The sequence below is a fragment of the Rhinopithecus bieti genome, unplaced genomic scaffold, assembly GCF_001698545.2.
Source record: "Rhinopithecus bieti isolate Rb0 unplaced genomic scaffold, ASM169854v2 scaffold_46101, whole genome shotgun sequence".
NCBI lineage: Eukaryota > Metazoa > Chordata > Mammalia > Primates > Cercopithecidae > Rhinopithecus > Rhinopithecus bieti.
The window spans coordinates 2356691-2383302 of record NW_016819049.1 but is presented as its reverse complement, the minus strand read 5'-3'; the positions used below and the strand labels follow the sequence as shown (position 1 = coordinate 2383302).

At 39.9% G+C, this 26612-nt stretch overlaps 1 protein-coding gene across 5 annotated transcripts in view; it reads left to right on the top strand.

Moving 5' to 3' along the window:
• EXT2 (exostosin glycosyltransferase 2) overlaps positions 1-26612 on the top strand; it is a 203059-nt gene that overhangs the window by 62481 nt on the left and 113966 nt on the right. For all 5 annotated transcript variants that reach the window (XM_017858114.1, XM_017858117.1, XM_017858115.1 and 2 more), the window contains one exon: positions 23987-24118. In XM_017858114.1, the coding sequence (XP_017713603.1) occupies positions 23987-24118 (132 nt within the window). The remainder of the gene's footprint in view (positions 1-23986; positions 24119-26612) is intronic.

The window sequence follows — 26612 nt, the reverse complement described above, 5'->3', positions numbered from 1 at the left end:
AGGCGTGCTTCATTCTTTCTTATTCTGTTTTCTTTTGTCTCCTCTATGTTTTCAAGCTTACTAATTCTTTTGCTTGATAAATTCTGCTGTTGAGAGATTGATGTATTCTTCAGTTTGTCAATTGAATTTTTTAACCCTAGAATTTCTGCTTGATTTTTAAAAGTTATTTCAATCTCCTTTGTTACATTTATCTGTTAGGATTCTGAATTCCTTCTCTGTGTTGTCTTGAATTTCCTTGAGCTTCCTCAAAAGAGCCAGTTTGAATTCTCTGTCTGAAAAGTCACATATCTCTGTCACTCCAGGATTGGTCACTGATGATTTATCTTAGTTCGTTTGGTTAGTTCATGTTTTCCTGAATGTTCTTGATGCTTGTGGATGTTTGTCAGTGTCTAGGCATTGAAGAGTTAGGTATTTATTGTAGTCTCTGTAGTCTGGGCTTATTTGTACCCATCCTTCCTAGGAAGGCTTTCTAAGTATTCAAAGGAAATTGAATGTTGTGATCTAAATCTTGGTCACTGCAGCCGTATGTGCATTGGGGGTGGCACTCCAAGCCCAGTACTGCGAGTCTTATGGACTCATGAAGGTACAGCCTTGGTGGTCATGGATAAGGTCTGGAAGAATTCTCTGGGTACCAGGCAGAGACTCTTGCTCTCTTTTCTTACTTTCTCCCTAACAAACGGAGTCTCTCTCTCTGTGATGAGCTGCCTGGAGCTGGGGGAGGGGTGACGTAGGCACTCCTGTGGTCACCGCTGCTTGGACTGTGCTGGATCAGATCCAAAGCCAGCATAGCACTGGATCTTTCCCAGGGCCTGCAGTGACCACTGTCTGGCTGCTCCTGATGTTCACTCAGGCTCCAAGGGCTCTTCAGTCAGCAGGTGGCAAATCCATTCTGGCTTATGTCCTGTGCAGGACAGCTGGTCTCACCCCTGGCCCAAGTCGTGACCAGAAATGCCATCTGGGAGCAAGGGCCTTGAGTTGGGAACCTTAGGAATCCACTTGGTTGTCTATTCTGCTGTGGCTGAGCTGGCATCCAAGCTGCAAGTCCTTCCCACTTTTCCCTCTCCTTTCCACATGTAGAAGAAGTCTCTCTCCATGGCCACCACTGCCCCAGGCCCATGGCAAGTGCAGCCTGGCTACTGGCTGATGTTCAGTCAAGGCCCAAGGGCTCTTCCGTCAGCTTGTGGTGAATGCTCTCAGGCCTGGCTCTCTCCCTTCAGGGCAGCAGTCTCCCCTCTGGCCCAGGGTGAGTCCAGAAATGCCATCCAGGAACCAGGGCCTGGGATGAGGGATCCCAAGGGTCCACTTGGTACTCTACCCTGCTATGGCCAAGCTGGTCCCCAAACTGCAAAACAAAGTTCCCTTTTCTCTTCCCTTTCCTTGAGCAGAAGGAGTCTCTCCCAGTGGCCACCATAGCTGTGAATGTGCTGGGTCATACCTGAAGCCAGCACATCCCTGAGTCTTACCCAGGGCCCATAGTGAGAACTGCCTATGTACCACTGATGCTTATTCAGGGCCCAGTCCTCTTAAGGCAGCAGACTGAATCCTACCAGTACTGGGCCCTTCTCTTCAAGGAAGCGGGTTTCCTTCTGGCCCAGTGTGGGTCTAGAGCTAGAGCCTGGAATGAGGGTTTCAGGACTCTGCCTGCCTCCCTGTTCTGCTGGTATCCAAGTTGCAAGACGAAGTCCTCTTTATTGTTCCCTCTCCTCTCCTCAAGTGGAAGGAAAAAGCCTTTCCTGGAGCTGTGAGCTGCACTGCCTGAGGTTGGGGGAGCAGTAACAGAAGCACCCACTTTACTGTCCCAGCTGGTGTATATACGTAGGCCACATATACCCCAAGTCCACTGGCTCTGAGCCCAGACTTGCCCAGGAATTGCCATCCTTGAGGCCTAGACTGCCTACCCCAGAGCACTTCAGCCATTAACCAGAACTCAGGTTCCGACCACTGGGATGGATGGTATTCCTCTAGCTAGGGATGGTCTAAATGCTCTCTCCATGGACACTGACTGAATTCTGCCCCTTATTGATTTCCAGGGTGGCAGGGCAGCCCAGAATTCTAATGCAAAGTCCCACAATCACTGTACTCTCTCTCCCCCAAGCACCCAGATTCTCTCTGCACCAAGCTATGCTGCCAGAGGATGGGGGAGGGGTTGGTGTTGGCAATTCAAGACTATCTTTTCTACCTTCTTCAGTGCCTCTTTCCTTAATATGATGTTAAAACCATGTACTGTGATTGCTTACTTGATGTTTGATTCTTACGATAGTGCTTTCTTGTGTGGGTAGTTATTCAATTTGATGTTCCTGCAGCGGGGATGATCACTGAAGGGTTCTGTTCATCCATCTTGTTTCACTTTTTTGTTTTTCTTTTAATGTCAGTGTTTGGTTTTCATATTAAGGTAATGCGGGCCTCATAGAATGAGTAAGTATTTCCCCTGCCTCTGTCTTCTGAAAAAGATTGTAGAGAATAGGTATGATTTCCTCCTTAAATGTTTGGTAGAATGAACCAGCATACCCATCTAGCTTGGTACTTTCTGTTTTCAAAGGTTACTAAGTATTGATTCAATGTTTCAACTACATATAGGCCCATTCACATTGTCTGTTTGTTCTTGTGTGAGTTTTGGCAGATTATGTCTTTTAACAAATTGGTCTATCCAGATATATCATAATATTTACTATTCTTTCAATGTCCATAGGATCTATAGTGATGTCCTGTCTTTTATTTCTGATGTTAATAATTCGTGTTCTCTCTCTCTTTTTCTTCTTTTTTTGTCTCTCTTTTCTTTTTTCTCTAGCCAGTTAGTCTGGCCTAGAGGCTTATTGATTTTATTGATCTTTTCGAGGAACCAGCTTTTGGCTTCATTGATTTTTGCTATTGATTTCCTGTTTTTAGTTTCATTAATTTCTGCTCTAATTTTTATTATTTCTTTTCTTCTGCTTACTTTGGATTTAATTAGCTCTTCATTTTCTAGTTTCCTAAGGGTGAAGCTTAGATGATCCATTTTAGATCTTTCTTCTTTTCTAATATATGCATTTCATGCTATAAATATTCCTCTAAGCACTGTTCTTGCTGCATCCCATAAATTTCAATAAGTAGTGTTTTCATTTTTATTTAGTTTAACATTTTAAAGTATTTCTCTTGTGATTTCTTCTTTGATCCATTTGTTAGAATTGTGTTGTTTAATCTCCAAGTTGCGAAGCAGTTTCACTGTGCCCTGGTTGCTACTTCAGCCCACTACACCTTGGGCTACATCTGAGTCAGGTGAGACAGAACACTTATCCACATGTTTCATGAAGGGGGTTTATTTCTTACAGATAGGCAGCAAGGGACAACAGAAGCCTAGGGATTCATTGTGAGCTTGTCCCCCCAGGCTGAGGAAAACCACCCAGGGTGGATGGAATCTTGGCTGCATGTGTCTCACTTGCATTGCAGCTGAGGGACCCTAGAAAGCAGCCTGCCCTGGGTTTTATACGCCAGGGGTGACATGACATACTGCGCTAAAATGTTGAACAGACACATCTTGTTTCTAGGAGAGACTGGGACAGCCTAGGCTGTTCTGATGAGTTCCCTTTTATCTCAAGATATTACATTCCCAGCATATTCTACAGTTATTCTTTAGAACCACAAGTGAAAAAGGGGGAAAGCTTGGTCTGTCTAAACCCATCTGGAGAACTTTACTGTGCACGTTTGTTGGGATTTTCTGGCTATTGTTAGTTATTATTTCTCGTTTAATTCCACTGTTATCTGAGGGCAGGCATTGTATAATTTCTGTTCTTTCAAATTTGTTAAGGTGTGTTCTATGGCCCACAGTGTGGTTTGTTTTGGTAAATGTTCCATGTAAACTTTAGAATAATGTTTATTTTGCTGTTTTGGATGAAGTAGCCTATAGACGTCCACCATATCCGGTTGATTGATGGTGTTGTTGAGTTCAACTATGTCCTTACTGATTTCCTGCTTGCTGGACCTGTCCATTTCTGATGTAGAGAAATATTGCAATATTGAAGTCTTCATCTATAATAGTGGATTCATCTACAGGCATACTTTGTTTTATTGTGCTTAGTTTTATTGTGTTTTTACAAATTAAAGGCCTGCCACCTATATCAAGCAAGTCTATTGGTACCGTTTTCCCAGCAACATGTGCTGCTCACTTCATGTCTCTGTGTCAAGAATTTTGGTAATCCTTACAATATTTCAAACTTTTCATTATTATTATATCTGTTATAGTGCTCTGTGATCAGTGATCTTTGATGTCACTATTATAATTGTTTTGGGCACCATGAACCATGCCCGTATAAGATGGTGAACTTAATTGAGAAATGTTGTGTGTGTTCTGACTGCTCCACCAACCAGCTTTTCCTCATCTCTCCCTCTCCTTGGGCCTTCCTATTCCTTGAGACACAACAATATTGAATTTAGGCCAATTAATAACCCCACAATGACTCAAGTGTTGAAGTGAAAGAAAGAGTTGCATGTCTCTCACTTTAAGTCAGAAACTAGAAATGATTAAGCTTAATGAGGAAGACATATTGAAAGCTGAAACAGGCTGAAAGCTAGGCCTCTTGCACCAGTAAGTCAAGTTGTGAATGCAAAGGAAATTAAAAGCATGATTGCAATGAACACATGAATGGTAAGAAAGTTAAATAGCCTGATTGCTGATAAGGAGAACATTTTAGTAGTCTGGATAGAAGGTTAAACCAGCCATATGTTTCCCTTAAGCCACATAAGGCAGAGCAAGATCCTAGCTCTTCAATTCTGCGAAGGCTAAGCGAGGTGAGGAAGCTGCAGAAGAAAAATGTGAAGCTAACAGAATTTGGTTCATGAGGTTTAAGGAAAGAAGCTGTCTTCATAATATGAAAGTACAAGGTGAAGCAGCAAGTGCTGAGGAAGAACCTGCAGCAAATTATGCAGAAACTCTAGATAACATCATGGATGATGGTGGCTACATTAAATGGATTTTTAATGTAGATGAAAGTCTTCTATTGAAAGAAGATTCCATCTAGGACTTTCGTAGCTAGAGAGGAGAAGTTGATGCTTCAAAGGACAGGGTGGCCCTCTTGTTAGGAGCTAATGCACCTGGTGAGTTTAAGTTGAAAGCAGTGCCCATTTACCATTCTGAAGATCCTAGGGTCTTTAAGAATTATGCTAAATCTACTCTGCCTGTGCTCTCTAAATGGAACAACAAAGCCTGGATGACAGCACATCTGTTTACAGCGTGATTCACTGAGTATTTTAAGCCCACTGTTGAGATCTACTGCTCAGAAAAAGATTTCTTTCAAAATACTACTGCTCATTGACAGTGCACCTGGCCACACAAGAGCTTGATGAAGACGTACAAGGAAATAAATGTTTTCATGCCTGCTAACACAATGTCTGTTCTGCAGCCCATACATCAAGGAGTAATTTTGACTTTCAAGTCATCTTATTTAAGAAATACATTTTGTAAGGCTATAGCTGGGATATTTAGTAATTCCTCTGATGAATCTAGGCAAAGTAAATTAAAAACCATCTGGCAAGGACTTACCATTCTAGACGCCATTAAGAACATTTGTGATTCGTGGGTAGAGGTCAAAATATCAATATTAACAGGAGTTTGGAACAAGTTGATCCCAACACTCGTGAATGACTTAGAGGGGTTCCAGACTGCAGATGTGGTGAAATAGCAAGAGAACTATCATTAGAAGTGGAGCCTGAAGATGTGACTGAATTGCTGCAATCTCATGATCAAACTTGAACGGATGAGGAGTTGCTTCTTATGCATGAGCCAAGAAAGTGGTCTCTTGAGATGGCATCTACTCCAGATAAAGATGTTCTGAACATTGTTGAAATGACAACAATGAAATGACAAGAATATTATGTAGACGTAGTTGATAAAGCAGTGTCAGGGTTTGAGAAGATTGCCTCAAATTTCAAAAGAAGTTCTACTCTGGGCAAAGTGCTGTCAAACAGCATCCCATGCTACAGAGAAATCTTTCATGAAAGGAAGAGTCAGTTGATGCAGAAAACTTCATTGTCATCTTATTTTCAGAAATTGCCACAGTCATCCCATCCTTCAGCAACACCACCCTTATCAGTCAGCATCTGTCAATGTTGAGGCAGGTTCCTCCACCAGCAAAAAGATTATGACTCACTGAAGGCTCAGATGATCATTAGCATTTCTTAACAAGGAAGTATTTTAAATTAAGGTATGCTCATTTTCTTTTTAGATGTAATGCTGTTGTATACTATAGTACAAACATAACTCTTACATGCACTGGGAAACACATAAAAAAGTATGGCTTGCTTTATTTCTGTATTCACCTTACTGTGGTGGTCTGGAACCAAAACTTCAATATCTCAAGTATGTATTTCTTTTTGCAGTTCTGTGAGTTTTTGCCTCACATATTTTGAAGGTTTGTTGTTAGGCACATGCATACATGTCAAAGATTGTTATGTCTTCTTGGAGAATTTACTTCTTTATCATGTATATCGCCTCTTTTTTATCCCTGATAACTTTCTTTGCTGTGAAATCTGCTTTGTCTGAAATCAATATAGGTACTTCTCTCTTTTGATTAGTGTTAACATGGTATATCCTTCTCCGTCCATTTACTTTTAATCTTTGTGTGCGTTTATATTTAAAGTGTGCTTCTTGTAGACAACATATAATTGGGTCTTATTTTTTGATCCATGCTGAAATGTCTGTCTTTTAATGGATCCATTTAGACCATTGACATTCAAAGTTAGTACTGTTATAGTTGAGTTAATATCTACCATATTTGTTACTGTTTTTCTTTTTGTTGCCCTTTTCTTTTGTTTTGTTTTCATGTTCTGCTACTCTTTCTCTGTCTTTTGTGTGTGTGGTTTTTAAGAAATGGTGTATTGCTATGTTGGCCAGGCTGGTTTTCAACTCCCGAGTTCTAGCAGTCTTCTGCCTTAGCCTCCCAGGTAGCTAGGACTACAAGTGTGCACCATGTCTGGCATTTTTGTAGGGTTTTTTTTTTTTTTAGACAGTCTTGCTCTGTTGCGCAGGCTGGAGTGCAGTGGTGCGATCTCAGCTCACTGCAAGCTCCGCCTCCTGGGTTCATGCCATTCTCCTGCCTCAGCCTCCCAAGTAGCTGGGACTACAGGCACCTGCCACCACGCCCGGCTAATTTTTTGTATTTTTTAGTAGAGACAGGGTTTCACTGTGTTAGCCAGGATGGCCTCTATCTCCTGACCTCGTGATCCGCCTGCCTTGGCCTCCCAAAGGGCTGGGATTACAGGCGTGAACCACTGCGTCCAGCCCATTTTCGTAGTTTTGATTGAGCATTTTATATGATTCAGTTTTGTCCTCTTTCTTAACATATCTGTTTTACTTTTTTAAAAACTTTTTTTTTAGTTGTTGCCCTAGAACTTGCACTATGCACTTACAGCTAATCCAAGTCTAGTTTCAAGTAACACTGTACAGCTTCCAGGTAGTACAAGTACCTTATAATAATGAAATATTCCTAATTCTTCTTTCCTTTCCCTTGTGGTATCACTGCTGTCATTCATTTTACTTATACACAAGCTTACAAAACCTTTTATATATGTATATATGTATTCACACAGACAAGCATATATAATCAGATACATTGTTGCTGTGAACATCTGGAACAAACTGTTATTTGTTCTGTAAATGGGATGACAAAGCCTGTATGACAGCCTATCGGTTTATAGCATGGTTTATGAATATTTTAAGCCCGCTATTGAGACCTGCTGCTCAGAGAAATATTCCTTCCAAAATAGTAAGAATTTGAAAAAACATTTTATTTGACCTTTGCTTTTTCTCTGATGCTCTTTCTTTCCTTATGTAGATCTGAGTTCCTGACCTATATCATTTTCCTTCTCTCTGAAGAACATTTAACATTTCTTGCAAGGCAAGGCTACTGACAAATTTCCTCAGTTTTTTTTCCAAGAAAATCTTTATTTCTCCTTCACTTTGGGGGATAATTTTACAGGGTCCAGAATTCTTAAGTGTGTGGTTTTTTTCTCTCAACACTTTAAATATTTCACTCCACTTTCTTCTATTGCATGGTTTTTAGGAGAAGTCAGATGAAATTCTTATCCTTGTTCCTCTGTAGGTAAGATGTTTTCCCCTACCCCTGGCGTCTATAGAGATTTTTTTTCCTTTATGCTTGATTTTCTGAAGTTTGAATATGATATGCTAGGTGTGGTTTTGTTTTTTGGGGTTTTCTTTTTTAAATGTTTTATGGTTTTTTCCTTTTGTTTTTTGTTGTTTTGTGTTTTTTTGTTTTTTGTTTTTGTTTTCATGTATTCTGTTTATTTTCTGAGCTTCCTGGATCTGTAGTTTGGTATCTTGATAATAATTTGGTAAAATCCTCAGTCATTATTGCTTCACATATTGCTTCTGTTCCTTTCTCTGTTTCTTCTCTTCTGGTATTTTCATTACATGTAATTTATACCTTTTGTAGTTGTTCCACAGTTGTTGGAGATCCTGTTTTGTTTTCTTCAGTCTTTTTTTTTTTTTTCTGTGCTTTTCAGGTTTGGAAGTTACTGTTATAATATCCTCAAGTTCAGAGATGCTTTCCTCAGTTGTATCCAGTTTAATAATGAGCCCACCTTCATTTTCATTACAGTGTGTTTGATCTCTATCATTTCTTTTTTATTCTTTCTTAGAATTTTCATCTCTCTGCTTACATTATTCATCTGCTCTTGCATGTTGTCTGCTTTTTCCATTAGAACCTTTAGCATATTAATCATAATTGTTTTAAATTTCTGGTCTAGTAATTTCAACATCTCTGCCATATCTCATTCTGGTTGTGATGCTTACTCAGTATATTCAAACTGTGTTTTTGCTTTTCAGTATGCCTTGTAATTTTTTGTTGAAGTCTGGACATGAGGTACTGGGTGAAAGGAACTCTGGGAAATAGGCCTTTGATGGTACGGTGGTGTTGTGTCGGGGAAGGCCTGGACTGTGAACTTCACAAATGCTTCTCAGTTTTTCCCCAACCTTGCGTAGGTGGGACAGGATGGCTACAGGGGACTAGAGTTGGGTATTTCCCCACTTTTCTGTGGAAGGTTAGAGCCAGCTGGAGTTGGGTATTTCCTTTCCCTCAGATAGGATAGGCTCTGATAAAACCCTAACAGGTTAGGCTCTTGTTAAATAGTTTCTTCTGAGGGCAAATCTTGTTAAGAACAGAATACTGTGGTGTATTTCAGAATGGTTACTTTTCCTTCCCCTTTCTAGAAGCGCCAAGGGGTTGTTCTCTAGTATTCGCTGTGAGAACCTGGTTGAACAACTTCTGGAGGTAAAACTCTCGAAGTGTGGGAATGCCCCCATCTCCCTCCCTGACTGGGTTTCCCTGGAGTTTTTAAACTCTCAGACTTGTCCACACTGAGCCTCCAGCAATTTGTCGATTACAGTTAAGGCTTTCCTACCCTGGCACTGGTTCCTGGAGAAGTTTCTTCTCCAGTAAGTTGTGATTCTCTCTATTCACCTGTCTGTCTCTTCAGTTTTCAAGGCAGCTGTTTGCCATGTGACCTCATTTGCTTGATAGATTGGAGAAAAGCTGTTGATTTTTTCATTTCAGCCTTTTACTTGTGTTAGGACAGAATGGTGACTGCTAAGCTTATTCAGTGCCAGACTGGAAACCAGAAACCCCCAGACAGGATTTTAGTAGACGGAGGAGTATGAAGATGGCATTCCAGAAGAAGGGAATACCGTGAACAAAGTAATGATCATGTGTTTGTGGGCCAGTGGAGGAAGTGACTTGCCTAGACTAGCAGAAGCATGGTGAAAATAGTGGGCGAGAAGTTTAGATATGTTGAGTGCAACAGATTTTGAAGGATATTGAGTGTCTTGGAGTAAAGATGAAGGAGGTAATGGATTTTGGACAAAGAGTAATCTGGACTGTGAGAAGCTGGGGTAATGGGAAGAGCTCTGCTACTGATGGTGTGTGTGCAAACTCTCATGGGCTGTTGCTAGGATATAAGGGTCTGGGTATTTGTTTTAGTTATTTACTTAACAAGTTATTTTGTAGCTGGCTAATTTACTGAACTTGCTTATTAGTTCCGATAGGTTTTTAGCTGATTCTTTAGGGTTTCCTTCATAGCCAATCTATGGAAAGTTCTTGGATTTATTTTCACATTTGTTTCCTTTTTCTGTTTTCTTATTAATTCTACTGATTTTCTTGGATTTGTTTCATTTTCCACATTAAGTTGGATGCTTACTTTGTTTTTGTATGGTAATTTGGTATATACATCAGAATACAATTAAAACGGAACTAGAAGCAGTTGGAATTTCAGAAATATCTGAAGTCTCAGATTTCATCTCTAAGATTTTTTTTTTAAAAAGTGGCTATACACTTTTAAATGGGTGAGATATGTTATCAGGCTTCAACTTAACATTTAACACAAATGTCAGATTTTTTATTGCTGTGAACTTATTACTGAGGAAAGAAAACAATTTAAATATTTTCTCTAGCCACAAATCCCCATAATTTAAAGATTTGACCGAATGCCATACTTTATGTATGTTAAAAAATTGTAAGCCAGATCAATGCATATACCTCTAGCCACAGCTACTCAGGAGGCCAAGGCAGAGGTTTACCTGAGCCTGGGAGTTTTAAGCTGTAGTGTGCAATGATTGCCGCTGTGAATAGCTACTATGCATCCAGCTGGGCATGGAACAAGACCCAGGTTCTTAAAAAAAAAAAAAAATGTGGCCGGGCGCATGTGGCTCAAGCCTATAATCCAGCACTGTTGGGAGGCGTCCGAGATGGCAGGATCACGAGGTCAGGAGGTCGAGACCATCCCTGGCTAACCCCGGCCGAAAACCCCGTCCTCTACTAAAAAACCCAGCCAAAAAAAAATTAAGGTTGCGAGGTGGTGGGCCCGGCGCCTGTAGTCCGCAGCTACCGGGAGGCTGAGGGCCAGAGAATGTGTGAACCCGGAGGCCAAGGAGCTTGGCCATGTGAGCTGAGAATCCGGCCCACTGGCACTCCAGCCTGGGCGACAGAGCGAGAACTCCATCTCAAAAAAAAAAAAAAAAAAAAAAAGTAATATTCAGTGAATACAATTTCACAGTTTTAATCCTTTCAAAGTACATTAAAATAGTACACTAAATCTTTGATATTTCTTCCTCCAGGAGGTGAAGCTTCATTACCTTCCCTTTCAGTATAGACTGAACATAGTGACTTACTTCTAGGGAGCATACACTGTGGGATGGGAACAGTAGTAATTTAACAGTGGGGAAACCTGGTAGACCTCACCTTAACTATGTGAGCAAGGTTAATGTTACTTGTAATAAGTCATATTGGTAACATGTATCCCCTGATGGAATGTGAAGAGAAGGGTACATCATCTCTGTAGTATTCTCCAAAATCTATAACCTCAATCTAGTAAGTAGAAAACATCAGATAAACCCAAATTGAGGGACATTCTATCAAAGTCCTGACCAGTACTGTTCAACTGTGTCAGTGTCATGTAAGACAAGGAAAGACTGAGAAACTTGTCACTGATTAGAGGAGACTGAGCTGACACGATGAGTAAATGCAGTATGGTGTCCTGGATTAGATCCTGGAACAGAAAAAGGGACTTCTGGAGAAAACTGGGAATCTGGAGAAGAAAAAAAAGTATGTCGTTTGGTTAATAGAATTGTACCAATGTTAACCTCTTGGTTTTGATAATTGTACCATGGTGATGTAAGATGTTAACATTAGGAGAAGCTGGATGAGGGGCATTCCAGATATTTGAGAACTGTCTGGCTACTATTGCAACTGTTCACTAAGTCTAAAAGTATTTCAAAATTAAAAATTAAAAAAAGCAATCACCAGCTGGGCATGGTGGCTCATGCCTGTAATCCCAGCACTTTGGGAGGCCGAGGCGGGTGGATCACCTGAGGTCAGGTGTTGGAGACCAGCCTGGCCAACATGGCGAAACCCAATCTCTACTAAAAATATAAAAATTAGCCAGGCATGATGGCAGATGCCTGTAATCCCAGCTACTTGGGAGGCTGAGGTAGCAGAATCACTTGAACCCAGTAGGCCGAGGTTGCAGTGAGCCGAGATTGCGCCACTGCACTCCAGCCTGGGAGACAGAGTGAAACCCCATCTCAAAAAGAAAAGAAAAGAAAAGAAAAACAGAAAGCAATGACCACTTTACATGGCAAAAAAATAGAAAAATACTTAAACCTACCAAAAACTTATAAAATGAATTCTGCTGCTGTTAGGTGAACCATTGGGTGTGGCTTTCTATAAATTTTCAGCGAGTGCCATATGGGTGGGTTCCTAAATTACTGAATTTATGTAACTGAGAGGTGAAGATGTGGGGCTGGGAAAATATACTGGATTAATAGAAACGTGTTTCCAGGAGTTGCACGTGGAGAAGGCAAATAAAACAGCTTCATGAATAAGGAAGGGAAAAAAGCAGTCTCATGTTTTATGTGGCAAGGTGTTTTACATTCAACTAAATTAACAAAATAACTATTTTAAATAAAGAAAGCAATTTGTATGTGGATAAATCCCAGGTATATTAACCTTTTTGCTTCAAAATCCCTTTTTACGTTAAAGAAAGCAAGTTCTATTAATTGCTGTTTGTTGAATCCCAAAGTTGAAGGGATATCACATGTTTGTGAACTTCCTCTGCTCTTCTGGAGAAACTGGTAACATGGGCATAGTAAATGTCTACAAAAACCTCCAGTCCACAAGAAGTGCCTTTCAGGGGTTTTGCTGATTTTTTTCCCCCTCTAATTTTAAGTTAGTTGTCAGGTAACTCTTATATTTATGAAAATGGAGTACGTAAAAGAATAAACAAAAAAAATCTTGCTTACAGTAATTCTAAACTAAAAATAAGGATGCTTGGGTTATAATTTGGCCTTATTATTGAGCTTTTTGAGCTGTCAGGTGAAGATTATTAGAGCCTGTCTCTGGGACCTTCAGACTGTTATGAGGTAGTCCAGGAAGGACAGCAGACTCCCTACTCTTGTGCTGTCAAAAGGACCAGTGAGCACCAAAGAGCCTGTTGGACACAGGGCTTTGGAAAGCTGGGAATGTTCGTTGCTTCTATTTTGTTAAAGCAAACAAATGAAAAGGAATAATTAGCCTTTGGCACATGTATTTGGAAAGGCTTGGAATCCCTTTGGAAGTTTTCAGGCTTATCTTCAGACACAGCTTTGAAAGATAAATCCATGATGCATGGAAATGTTTTCCAGCCCTTCACCTGAAATAAATGGTTCTGTCAATGTTAGTGTGTTAAGAGAAAGTTTCCTATAGCTCAGATCTCTTGAATCTCCTCATTTGCTAAGAGGGAGAAGATTTGCCTTTTTAACAGTGCAGCTGTTTCTTAAACTTCGGGAGGGAGCAAGTGAATGCTTTATTTAATCTGTCTTGGTTCTCTGAGGTTTTGGGGTCTGTGTTTTGTTGTTTTCTCATTAAGTTTGGAAAATTCTTAGCTCTTTTTCCTTTAAATACATCTACTGCCTTGTTCTCTACTTCACCCTCTCTCCTCTTCTGAGACTATAGTTACAGGTATGTTAGAGTGTTTGATATCGTCCTACAGTTCTAGAGTACTCTATTTTGGATTTCCCCCCCCCCCCCCCACTCTTTTTTCTCTTTGTGTTTCAGTTTGGATAATTTCTATTGTTCTGTCTTCAAGCTCTCCCTTGTCTTTGCTCTGTCTAGTGTGCTAAGCCTGTTAAAGGAATTCTTCATTTATAATACTGTTTTTTCACTTCTAGCATTTTTATTTGACTGTTTTTTATATTATGCATCTTTCTACTAAAAATTCCCATATGTTCCTGTGAGTTGTCCACCTTTTTCACTAGATCCTTTAACATATTAATTACAGTTAAAGTCCTTGTCTAATAGTTCCATCATCTTGGTCATCTTTGAGTTAGGTTCTGTTGACAGCTTTATTTTAATTACAGTTAAAGTCCTTGTCTAATAGTTCCATCATCTTGGTCATCTTTGAGTTAGGTTCTTTTGACAGCTTTATTTTATGTCAATGGTCTGTTTTCTCTTATTTTTTGTTTCTGGAAAACTTTGAAAGATGGGCATTCTGTGTAGAAAAACAGAAGAGACCAACTTAAATATCATGTTCAGAAATGAGCACACCTTTTCTTCTGTCAGGCCCTTAGTGTGGGAGGCTGACTCAGTCTACTCAGTAATTGGGGGTGGGTTTCAGCTGATTCATGGCTGGAGTGACCATCAGTGTGCCACAGACTTCCAGTGCTCCCAGGACATGGTGGCCGCTACCTTACACTTAGAGTGAGGCCCAGCCTCCTGGAGTGCTTCTCAGAGTTCCTGCCTGGCCTTCTGCTCTCAGTAAACCCAACCTGCCACTTTTCTTCTCACTCCTGTTCCTCCCTTGGTATAGACTGCTGGTGCTTGTACTTGGTGGTAGGCTCATGGTGGGGGCAGTGGGATTTTCCCTTCCCCTAATCCAGCCTTGGTCTTAGGCCCTTTTCCTGGAGCCTTGGGAGTGAATCTTTCTCAGTGTTCCTGTTCTTTCCTCTGGTGGCAGCTTAACCTGCCCTTCCTCTTGGAGGGTCTTGGACTGGAGAGTTTCCTGCCCTTCCCTGAGTGGTAGTGAACCTCTGCCTTGTGTCAGTGCAGGGTCCTGACTTGAGCCAGTGCTCCCGCTTGTCTTTCTGGGGCAGATGGCTTTTGCTTCTACACCTCCTGGCGAGGCAGTATACCTTTGCCTGTGATTAGTGGTGGGAGGGTATCCTGTTCCTCCCACAGCAGTAGACTTTTTGCATGGCTTCTGGTGGAGTTGGGGGAGTTTTTTGCCCTCCCTTGGGAGCAGAGGGCTTTTGCTTCGCCCTTTCTGGCAGTAGTGGTTTACTGGGGGCTGGAAGGATTCCTACTTCTAGAAATAGTGGATCCTGGGCACGGTAAGGTTTCCTTCTGTCCTCCAACCCTTGAGACTTTTGTTTTGGATGACAAAAACTACAATAAGTGGGCGGAGTTTTATCCAAATCTTCCTCAGAAACATCCAGCAGAAGAGAACTTGAGAGTGAATGTGGATCCCCTTGTGTCTAGAGCTTCTAAACTGTCCTGATGGCCCATGCTCAGTTTTAAGAATTTGTTAAAATTATAGCTGTTTTCTGTGGCTGCTTTTATGAAGTCCACCTCCTCCTCCTGTGCTCTTCCAAAGCTGAAATAATTTGTGTGTCCCAGCTCTCCTTGGAGACGCTTGCCGTCTTTGAAGTGTAGTTCCCTTGACTGCCTTATGAACACAGCTCTCTTATAGGCCTAAGGAAAGTTATGATGTTTGTAGGTTATGATGTTTGTAGGCTTTTCCTCATTATTATAGTAGATTCCATGTTCTTTTTTGACTTTCTCCATCCTAAGCAGAAGCGGATCCTTTTTATTATGACCAACCAGTGAGTGGGGAGAGGGGAAATGCAGCAGTATTTAAGCAAGTACCAATCCATAGTTACATGTCATTGCCAGATGTTTGGATGGCATTAGCACTTGGAAATTGGGACAGAAGCATAGCTAGCTGGTTTTGTTTTGTGGGTTCCATTAGAAAAATCCTTTAATATACCAAAATTAAGCCTATTGACCTACGTCACATTCAGGAGGTTCTGATTAAAAGGGCAATCCAAAGTTGACTGGTTCATTAGAGCCAGCCATCATTGGATGCAGATACTCTTGGGCTAGGTAGGGTTTTTATATAATCTTTGTGCTATTGGACAGACCTCCTGACCACTTTGAGGCAGCAAACTTACATGACACAGTTTTAAAAGTTGTTTATCTCTCTCGTAGTCTATGCAGGCATAACGTAAAGGACATTATTAGTCCTATTTCTGCCTTGCTGTTACAACCAGGAACAGATTTTCCTCCTTTTCCCTCAGATCCACTCCCCTAATCTTTCACTTTTTAAAATTTGGTATACAAGATGTGATGCCATTATTAAATGATTGTTTTCCCCTTAAGCCTCATGGATTGACACCTTGATGATCTGGAAAAGTTTTGTAGGATGCAAGTGGTGCCTGTCCTACCTTGTGCCTATGGTGGACTGTCGTCAGATGGATTTGTTCTTTCAACAATGTTTAACTGCCTGCCCTTTAACAGGCGCTGTGTTAGGTGCTAGGAGTTCAGTGGTTAGCAAAACCAGACATATTCACACTCATGGAGTTTCTGGAAAAGGACTGTCTTCTTTCTCAGAAACCTCATGATTGATCTAGAAGGGACATGTTATTGATTGCTGTACTTTTCGATATGAAATGCTATCATACTCCCGCTTGATGTATTTTTTTTTATTTCCAACTCCATTCTCTGGGGGTTGGATTTCTTCACTGTCTTCAGGAACTGAGATGAATGGAGTTGTAACACTGAGATCCTATTCTCTTTCCTCTTCCCCTTCACCCACTCTCACCCCAAAACAGTGCTGCCAACTGTTGAATATATTCTTCTTCTTTTTTTTTTTTATGAGACAGAGTCTTGCTCTGTCGCCCAGGCTAGAGTGCAGTGGCGCGATCTCGGCTCACTGCAAACCCCGCCTCCCGGGTTCAAGCGATTCTCATAACCTCAGCCTCTCGAGTAGCTGGGATTACAGGCTCCCACTACCGCACCCAGCTAATTTTTGTATTTTTTACTAGAGACGGGGTTTCACCATCTTGGCCAGGCTGGTCTCAAACTCCTGACCGCATGAGCCACTGTGCCCGGCCCTGTTGAATATATTCTAATGTAAGTGACAAAGACCCTAAGGGGACAGGACGGATGTAAGTGTTGGAGAGAGAGCTAACATTTCCCAACTGCCTATTCTGCACTAGCACTGAGGTACTTCGTAAACCTCATCTCATTGAATCTTCATGGGATAGGGGGTGTGATCTCCATCTTACAGATTCAAAAAAAACGGAGGTTAAGTAACTTCAAATTGCTCAAGATGCTCTATAACTGTTGTTCTTTCCCCTATGCCACACTGGCTTCCCTTCAACAACTACTGCTAATCCTATTGCCTTTGCATTACTGAAAATTAAGAAATGAATCACATTTAACTGATGTATCAACTGAAATAGCAATTTCAATTTGGAGTTCCATTTTGCCCATGATAGTTTTAAGCTGGCCCAGTCCCTGCCCTAGAGGAGCTTTATAATTCTCATGTTTGAAAGTATCATAGGAATTATGTAGTTCTTATGCTGCGAAATCTGCATGTTTTATAAACAAAATCACAGTGGAATCTGCTTAACCAAGGAAGTTTAAATACTTTGTTCAAGGTTATATTGGTATGACCTATTTATTCATCTGTAACGTAACTCTTCAACTGTGTACCTTCCACAGTTTAGAGTGACTGGGGAATTTGCATAGCTGCTGAAGAATCCGTCATTCACACTTTTAAGATAGATATAAATGTGGACCATGTTTTAGGGGAAAAAAAGCCATAGTAAGCACTTATTTGCATTTGCTCTCTGGATGAGAATAGTGGTGCTTTCGTACATTGCCAACATAGCTGAAAACTCCTTCCTCTCTGTGGATAAGCAGGCTATACTGAGTCCTGGAGGGACTATAAATTATAATACCTTCTGAACATTTCAAGGTATTACAGAGGTCCTGCAGAAACAATTAAGCCTGAGAAGTTCACTTATCCCCAGGCTGAGACACTTGAGCTATGATTATTGGCAAAACTTGCTTCCTTTCTGAGTGAATTGCAATTTGGTGGACAGGGTGAGATGATTTGAGACATCTTAAATTAGAAGTTCAGTTGTGCATTTGTGCCTTTGGCTGGTGTCCTGGGTGGATTTCTTACCAATCGTTGTTTTCTATAAATCCCAAAAGCTGCTGTCTCCACTTTGATTATATGTGAGCATAAAGCTTTGGAATGCTTAAGTTGGAATGTGGTTTAATTTGAATATGACTTAAAAGAACATATGATGATAGACCCATTTGGGTAGAAAAGGAGATAAATATTCAGGATATATGTGTGTTTATGTTTGGCCTGATGCTTAGTAAATTTTTACACCTTTCAGTTTCTTAAAAAAGGACCATTTTCTAAAACTTGCTGTGTGCCAGTACTCTTAATGCTCTAGAACGGGGTAGGAAAAGGTCTGAATTTAGAGTTAGGAATCATGGATTTGAATCGTGATTCTGCTCCTTAATATCTTTGTATCTTAGTTTCCTCACTTATAAAATGAAACTGTCCCAAATAAGTGACAAACTGGTTGTGAAGAGCAGATGAAATCATGAATATAAAAGTGCTCTGCAGCAGGTAGAACACTAACATTTGCAAGGATGCTGATTTTTAAAATGCCGATATCTATTTCCAAGGACCTCACAGTCTAGCTGGAGAGAAAAAAGTGATCCTCTGAAACGACAGAAAAACAATTATAGCACAGTATATAACAACTAACATGTATGGCAAAAGCTGTAAGGGCTAAGGGATTTCATAGCAAAGGGAGATTGGTGGTAATAGAAGTGATCAGTAAAGGTTTCATAGGGAAGATGGGTTCTTTCAGGTCTCATAAAATGTAAATATTTTGGCTGGATGCTAGGAGAGAAAGCAGTAACATGAATTTAAGCAGGATTGAGATTGTAGTGAATCGGGCATATCTAAGAAGCAGTAGCAGGGAGGCAGCCAGCTGTGTGCCCAGATGACCAACTATCGGACAACTTGAGAAAGTCAGATACCCTTGAAAGCTAAATCTGTATTTCAGCTTTTCTTTGAGTAGTAGACATTCTCATTGTGCATGCTTTGCCTTCTTCTTATTAGTCAGTGGAGATGATAGTAGTTACATAACTCAAGTTACCCTAGGCTTTTAACTAATGGATAGAACACTTGCCCCGGAAACAGAAGCAAAGTAAGCACATCTAGTCTAGAAAGTATCTTTTTCCTTTATCCTTTTGGGTTATCCTTACAATTTCCCCATGTTAAATTTTTACATGTTCACTCCCTTGCATAAATCCTAATACCCTCTGGTTTTGAGTGGAATCATAGATCTGAATGAAGCTGGAGAGATCATATAGACTAGCCTTCTGCTTTTGTTAGGAACTGAGTTTAACCTCTACTCAGATAAGGAACTGCCTTCTTTCCAAAGACTATGTTGGACCAGGAAAGAGTAGCTGATACTGGAGCAACCCTCCTGCCAAAAGAAGAAAAAATTATAAAAGTTTATTTAAAACAACTGTTTACAGGCATTGTAGAGCAACTAACATAGTATTTGAGGGAATACCATTCCTGAGAGGAAGAAAGCACTTGGAATTGAGCTACATAGTCACTCTGGCATTTTCCCTGAGGGTACTTGCCAATTCTCTATCCAAGAGTGTGGGGTCCCAGCAGAAAGCAGCAGTCCTACAGGGCTTAGAGGTTGGAGTTAGGGGCTATTAAAGTATTTGGGATCTGAAACACAAAATCCCGGGAGAAAGAAAACCACAAGGAAGAAAGTGAAAAATGTGCTTGTAATCTTCCCTTGGGGTATTTGCCAACTCCTAAGGTACACATGATCAGAGCAAGGCTCCAAGAATCCTTGTAAAATGCAGCAGTTGGGAATGTTGTGAGCAATGCAGATATTTCAGCAGCCATATACAGTGCTGGTGAGAGGTTGGTATTCAAGGCCTGCCAAGGTAGAGGGGCCCTGGCAAATACAGATACCCCAGGCTTTAATTGGAGGTCTCAGAAGGACCACACTTTAAGCATAAGGGAAAGCTGAAATAAGCTAGCCCGGACACAACTTAAAACTGACCTCTCACATGGCGGAAACTGGATCCTGGCAGCGAGGAGACCCAGACGCTGGTTCGAGAGTACTTTTCCTGGGAGGGGGCCTTCCAGCATGTGGGCAAAGCCTTCAATCAGGGCAAGATCTTCAAGTGAACATCTCTTGCCATCGCCTAGCTGCCTGCACCTGCCCTTCAGGGAGATGGGGTCATTAAAGGAAACTGAACATTGGAAAAAAAAAAAAACTGACCTCTGACAGGATTAAAGTGGCCTGACTGTACTCTTACACCTGCCAGAAGAATACGTTACACTCTTAGGAGGAAGATAATCTGAATCATCCAGAACCTCTACAGGTTTTAAACAGAATGTCTGCCATCCAATAAAAAATTAAGAAGCATGCTAAAATTAAGACCGAATGACCAAAATGAAGAGAAAAACGACAGTAGAAAGATATCCACAGGCGATTCAGATATTGGAGTTTATTAGTCAAGAACTGACTATGTTTAAGAAAGTAGATAAAAAGAAGGATACTTTCAACAAAGACATGAAATCTACTTTTGACAAGATCAAATGGAAATTCTGGAACTGAAAAAATATAGGAATGAAATTAAGAATTTAATACATTATTTAATAGCAGTTTAAACACCAAAGAAAAAGGGATAGAAGATTATTGAACCAGAAGAAAAGTTAGTAGAAAACACCCAGATTGAAGCACAGAGAGAAAACATACTGAAAAGAGAATAAGAGATACATGAGATATATTGAAAACATTGTGAAATGTATTTCACATATATGTACATTTGGAGTCTCAGAAGAGGAGAGTGCAACAGAAGTAATATTTAAGAAATATTGGTGAAACCCCATCACTACTCAAAATACAAAAAATTAGCTGGGTGTGGTGGCAGGTGCCTGTAGTCCCAGCTACTAGGGAGGGTGAGGCAGGAGAATGGTGTGAACCCAGGAGGCAGAGGTTGCAGTCAGTGAGCCGAGATCACGCCACTGCACTCCAGCCTGGGCGACAGAGTGAGACTCTGTCTCCAAAAAAAAGAAATATTGGCTGAGAGTTTTCTAAAATCAGTGGAAAGCATCAAACCACAAATTGAAGAAGCACTACAGCCCTCAGTGGAATAAATACAAAGGGCCACATCTAGGCATGTCATAGTTGAATTACTGTAAGCCAAAGACAGAGAAAGCTTAAATGCAGTCAGAAATAAAAAGCATATTGTCTTCAAAGGTGTACCAGTAAGATTGACAGCTGGTTTATCAATGAAAAATTGGATGAAACCAGAATACAATAGAAGTATACCTTGAATGTTCTGAAAGAAAATAATTGCTAAACGAGAATTCTCTACCTATCAAAGTATTCTCAAAAATTGTTTGCGTAAAAAGAAGCTTTCAAACAAATAAAAAGAGAGAGTCATCCACTAATTCTGCAATGAAATAAATAAAATAAATTCTTCAATTAGCAGGAAGATGATATGTGATGGAAGCTCAGATATGCATCAAGAAAAGAAAGGGTAAATATATGGTGAAAATTTACTTTAAAAAATAATGATGTCCCCAGGCACGGTGGCTCTTGCTTGTAATCCCAGCACTTTGGGAGGCCAAGGCAGGTGGATCACGAGATCAGGAGTTTGAGATCAGTCTGACCAACATGGTGAAACCCCATCTCTATTAAAAATACAAAAATTAACCAGGGGTGGTGGTGTGCATCTGTAATCTCAGCTATACTCAGTAGAGGATTCACTCAGAGGGATCTGGAGAATCGCCTTGAACCTGGGAGGTGGAGGTTGCAGTGAGTCGAGACGAGTTTTAAATGTAGTGGCCACGAGTCATCTTCATCTAGGCCTTTGACTAGGAGCTTATCAGTATGTCTAATTTTAGTGATTCTCTGTCTCACACTATATATGAGAATTATGATAAAAAAAAAATTTATATATTATTCCAATACATTTTTCATATATCATCTTTAGAATAAAAAAATATCTAGTATACACTATTTAAAGTAAATCACACCACTATGTCTTGTGGGATTTAAAATGTGTAGATGAAAAATGTGTAGATGAAAAAATTTGACAATAATAGCACAGCAGATAGGAGAGAGCTGATAAGTTATAAAATTGTTAGTTTGAGATGTAATATAGTAAAGCAATGATGCTTACTGTAGTTGCTAGGAAAGCTACTCAGTAACAAAAGACTAAATGACTAGCAACCTAATGAAGAAGAAAAATGTGGAATAATAATAAATTTTTTTTTATCAATTCTAAAGGTGAGAAAAAACTAAAATAACAAGAGATAAATAGAAAACAAATAGAATGATCCTACATTTAAACTCAGTAATGTAAATTAAATATAAATGGACTATATTTGTAATTAGGAACCAAATATTTTTGGATGAGATAATATATTAAAACCCAGTAACAGATTGATTATCCCTTATCCAAAATGCTTGGGAGCAGAAGTATTTCAGATTTCAGATTCTTTTTTTAGATTTTAGGGAATCTGAAATGCTCCAATGAGCATTTCCTTTGAGCATCATGTCAGCACTCAAAAAGTTTTGGATTTTGGAGCATTTTAGATTTGAGTTTTTTGGATTTAGGATGCTCAATCTTTATATGCTTTTTGCAACAGACAAGCTTGGGACAAGCTTTGAGGGTAAAAATTTGAAATATATATTTATAAACTTGAAATACTTACATATATATGTATATAAATATACACACACACCCTACGCAATCCATAGCCACACATGCAGGCAGACAAAAATCAATAAGGATATAGAATATTTAAACAAAATTATACCCATCAGTTGCAGAATATATATATTTTTAAGTGTACATACATTATTTATAAAAATAAACAATGTGCTGGGCCATAAATCAAGTTTGAATAAATTGTAAAGTATTGAAATCACATGTGTTCTCTGACCACAGCACAGTCAAAGTGCAATCAAAGTAGAAATCAGTAACAGAAAGATAAATAGAAAAAATAAAAATATTTAGAAATTAAACAATATTCAAAGGAAATTAGAACTTTTTGTCTAAATGGTAATGAAAATGATATGTAAATGTGCAGGGAGCACTTAAATAGGACTTAGCGGGAAATTTATAACTTTAAATGCATATATTAGAAATGAAGAAAGGTTGAAATCAATGATCTAAACTTTAAGGAAGTTAAAAGCAAGATTAATTAAATTCCTCCAAAATAGGAGGAAATAATAAAATAAGAACAAAAACTAGCAAAATAAAAAAAAGTATGATGTGGAAAATCAACAAAATCAAAAGTTGATTTTTAAAAAATGATTGACAAAATTGATAAAGCTCTACTAAGACTGATCAAGCATAAAGAGAAAACACAACAGTATCAGGAATGAAAAGAGATGTACCAGAATAGATTCTACAGGTGTTAAATGGATGTGAATGCACAGCTTTATTTCAATAAATTTAACAATTTAGATGGAATGAACATATCCCTTGAAAAACACTACTTATGAAACTGACATACACACAGAAAAACATGCATAATCCTATGGCTATGAAAGAAAATTAATCCATAATTTAAAATGTTCACACACACACACACACACACACACACACACACACACACACCAATCCCCCTACCCACCCACACCCTTGACCAGATGGCTTCTGTGAGGAATTCCTCTAAAACCTTTCAGGGAAGAAATAATGCCAACCTCACATAGAAGTTCTCAAAGAACAGAAAAAGAGAGAATAGTTTCCACCTCATTTTATAAGGCCAGCATAACCTTGATACCATAACCTGACTTAGATATTGCAAGTGTTGAGCAAAACAAGTCAAACACAAAAGAGTAAATACTGTTTGATTCCATTAATATGAAATTCAAGAGCAGACACCACAATCGTAATCAGCATAATGGTTACTCTTAGAGGGGTGAGATACTGACTGGGAAATAGCATGAGGGAATCTTTTGGAATGCTGGGATGTTCTATATCTTTATCTGGATACTAATTATAAGAGTATGTACATATGTATAAATCCATTGAGCTGTACACGAGATTTGTGCACTTTACTGTGTGTATGTTATATAAGACAAACTATTATAAACTCTGCTATAACACATGAATAGTCTCATCATTACATAATTTATCTTCTATCTTAATTGAATCCAATGTGCATTTCACTTGCTAACATTTTATTTTGACTGCATTTGATAAATGCAAACTTCTGATAGTAACTGGCCTGAACAACAGGGAGCATTTGCCCTAGATACCCCCACCCCTACAACTTTGGGAATAAAGGAATTAGCTAAACTCAGAGTTGACTGTGATAGAGCATCTAGTTTTCCCACTCTGTCTCACTTGCTTGCTCACTTAAAACAGCATTGTTTTCTTTATAGGCTCGGTGGTTCTGGGAAGCGTACTTCCAGTCAATTAAAGCCATTGCCCTGGCCACCCTGCAGATTATCAATGACCGGATCTATCCATATGCTGCCATCTCCTATGAAGAATGGAATGACCCTCCTGCTGTGGTAAGTGAATTCCAGTGCTAGCCACGTGAGGCATGGTCCAGCTGTCAGGGTGGGTGGAAGGAAAATGTACTACAATTGTAAAGGTTATTTAAATTATAGCTTTCTAAGGTGAGAGTGTGCTTTTTATACTTGGGGGCTGATAAGGGTAGCGTAATTTTGCAACACCGACAACAGTAAAAAATACGGAAGCAGCAGCTTCCAGTGTGTTTTAAATGTGCTTAGAAAGACCGTCTGTTTATTTTTTTGCAGAGATAAGTAAGGAGGCATGGATCTTGTTGGAAATCAAAGACATTCTGGTGACTTTTGCAATTGTAATGCTTAGAGCTTTTGAAAAAGTTCTGTAAGCAACTTAATAATAATAGCTTGTATTTTGAGTGCTTACTCTCTGCCAGGGATTGTGCTTAGTGCTTTACATGTATTACTTCAACTAATATTTCCAACACACTGTGAGGAAAATAATAAGCAGAAGTGATCTAGAGGCATTACGGATTGCTATAGTCATTTGCTCACAATTGTGGCAGAGGCCTCTAGCTATTTCCAGCAAAGAGATGGAGTGGTCAGAAACTGTTCTTGGGCTTTCTTCCTTGTGTGAAGGAATCACAAGGCACATGTGTCGTTGTGGAGACTGTGGCAGTGGCTTCTAGACACACCTTCTTTCTCACTGAAAATGCCTGAAGTTCTGGAGCTGGAAATTACTACTTCCTAGCTACTCGGAAATGGACTTGGCTGTCCATCTCACAGACTTCAAGACGTTCCTGTAAGAGAACTAGACTCTTCTCCATTCTTTGTTCTAATCGTCTCTCTCTTTCTGACCAGCCCTCCTTGTCTCCCGATTCTACCTTTTATTTTCCTTTTTTAAAAAAAAATTATTATTATACTTTAAGTTCTAGGGTACATGTACACAACATGCAGGTTTGTTACATATGTATACATGTGCCATGTTAGTGTGCTGCACCCGTTAACTCGTCATTTACATTAGGTATATCTCCTAATGCTATCCCTCCCCACTCCCCGCTCTCCACAACAGGCCCCAGTGTGTGGTGTTCCCCACCCTGTGTCCAGGTGTTCTCATTGTTCAACTCCGACCTATGAGTGAGAACATGTGGTGTTTGGTTTTCTGTTCTTGCGATAATTTGCTCAGAATGATGGTTTCCAGCTTCATCCATGTCCCTACAAAGGACATGAACTCATCTTTTTTTATGGCTGCATAGTATTCCATGGTGTATATGTGCCACATTTTCTTAATCCAGTCTGTCATTGATGGACATTATTGCTATCGTTGATTCTACCTTTTCTTTCTTTCTTTTTTTTTTTTGAGACTGAGTTTCACTCTTGTTGTCCAGGCTTGAGTGCAGTGGCGCAATCTCAGCTCACTGCAACCTCTGCCTCCTGGGTTCAAGTGATTCGCCTGCCTCAGCCTCCCTAGTAGCTGAGATTACAGGCGTCCGCCACCACACCCAGCTGATTTTTTATTTTTAGTAGAGACGGGGTTGGCCAGGCTGGTCTCGAACTCTTGACTTCAGGTGATCCACCTGCCTTGGCCTCCCCAAGTGCTGAGATTACAGGCATGAGCCATTGTGCCAGGCCCCAATTCTTCCTTTTCTAAATAGTGCTGTATATGGCCACCTGGTTAATCTTCGTATAGGACCATCCTTTTCTCTTTCCTTTCCTGCTTCCCTTCTTCCTACTTTCATCCAGCCTTTTTGAAATGGTTACTGGGTTTTAGGTACTCAGGTGCTGAGAATACAGAAGAAAGAAAACAGTTCCTGCCCTCAAAGAAGCTCTCCACTAATTTGGGAAGCTAGCAAGTAATGCCATGAACATAGAGGTCCTGGAGTGGAGTGGTGTACTGAGTGCTATGGCTGCACAGGGGACAGGCATCTCTTCTTGCTGGGACACTTCCTGAAGAGGGAGTGCCCGAGAGGAAGTCAGTATGTGCATATGGTAAAAACAACAGCAAACATCTTTATGTTTTGCTTGAGGTGAAGTTTCCTTCTATCTCCTCCTTGACTCCGTTACCAAAGGCAACATCTCAGAATGTTACCATTCATATATAAGCATAATTTTGTAGTTTTAAAACATATACGGGATTATACTATACTTATTTTTCTGCCTTTTTTTATTTCAGTGCTAGATTGTAGACTTATTTTTGTTTTATTCTATATAGGTCTACTTCAGTTTTTTAGGATGGCTGTATTAGTATTCAATTGTTTGGGTATATCGTATGTAATAGATCCATTATTGACAGGTATTTAGACTGCTTTCTTTTTTTTTTTTTTTTCTTCTTTCTAACAGTAATACAAGGGCATGCTTTCATATGTTTACACATAAATATGTGAATATATCTACAGAATTAATTCCAGCTAAAAAACTGCTTAAAGAAAACACACGTTGGCCGGGCGCGGTGGCTCACGCCTGTAATCCCAGCACTTTGGGAGGCCGAGGCGGGTGGATCACACGGTCAGGAGATCGAGACCATCCTGGCTAACACGGT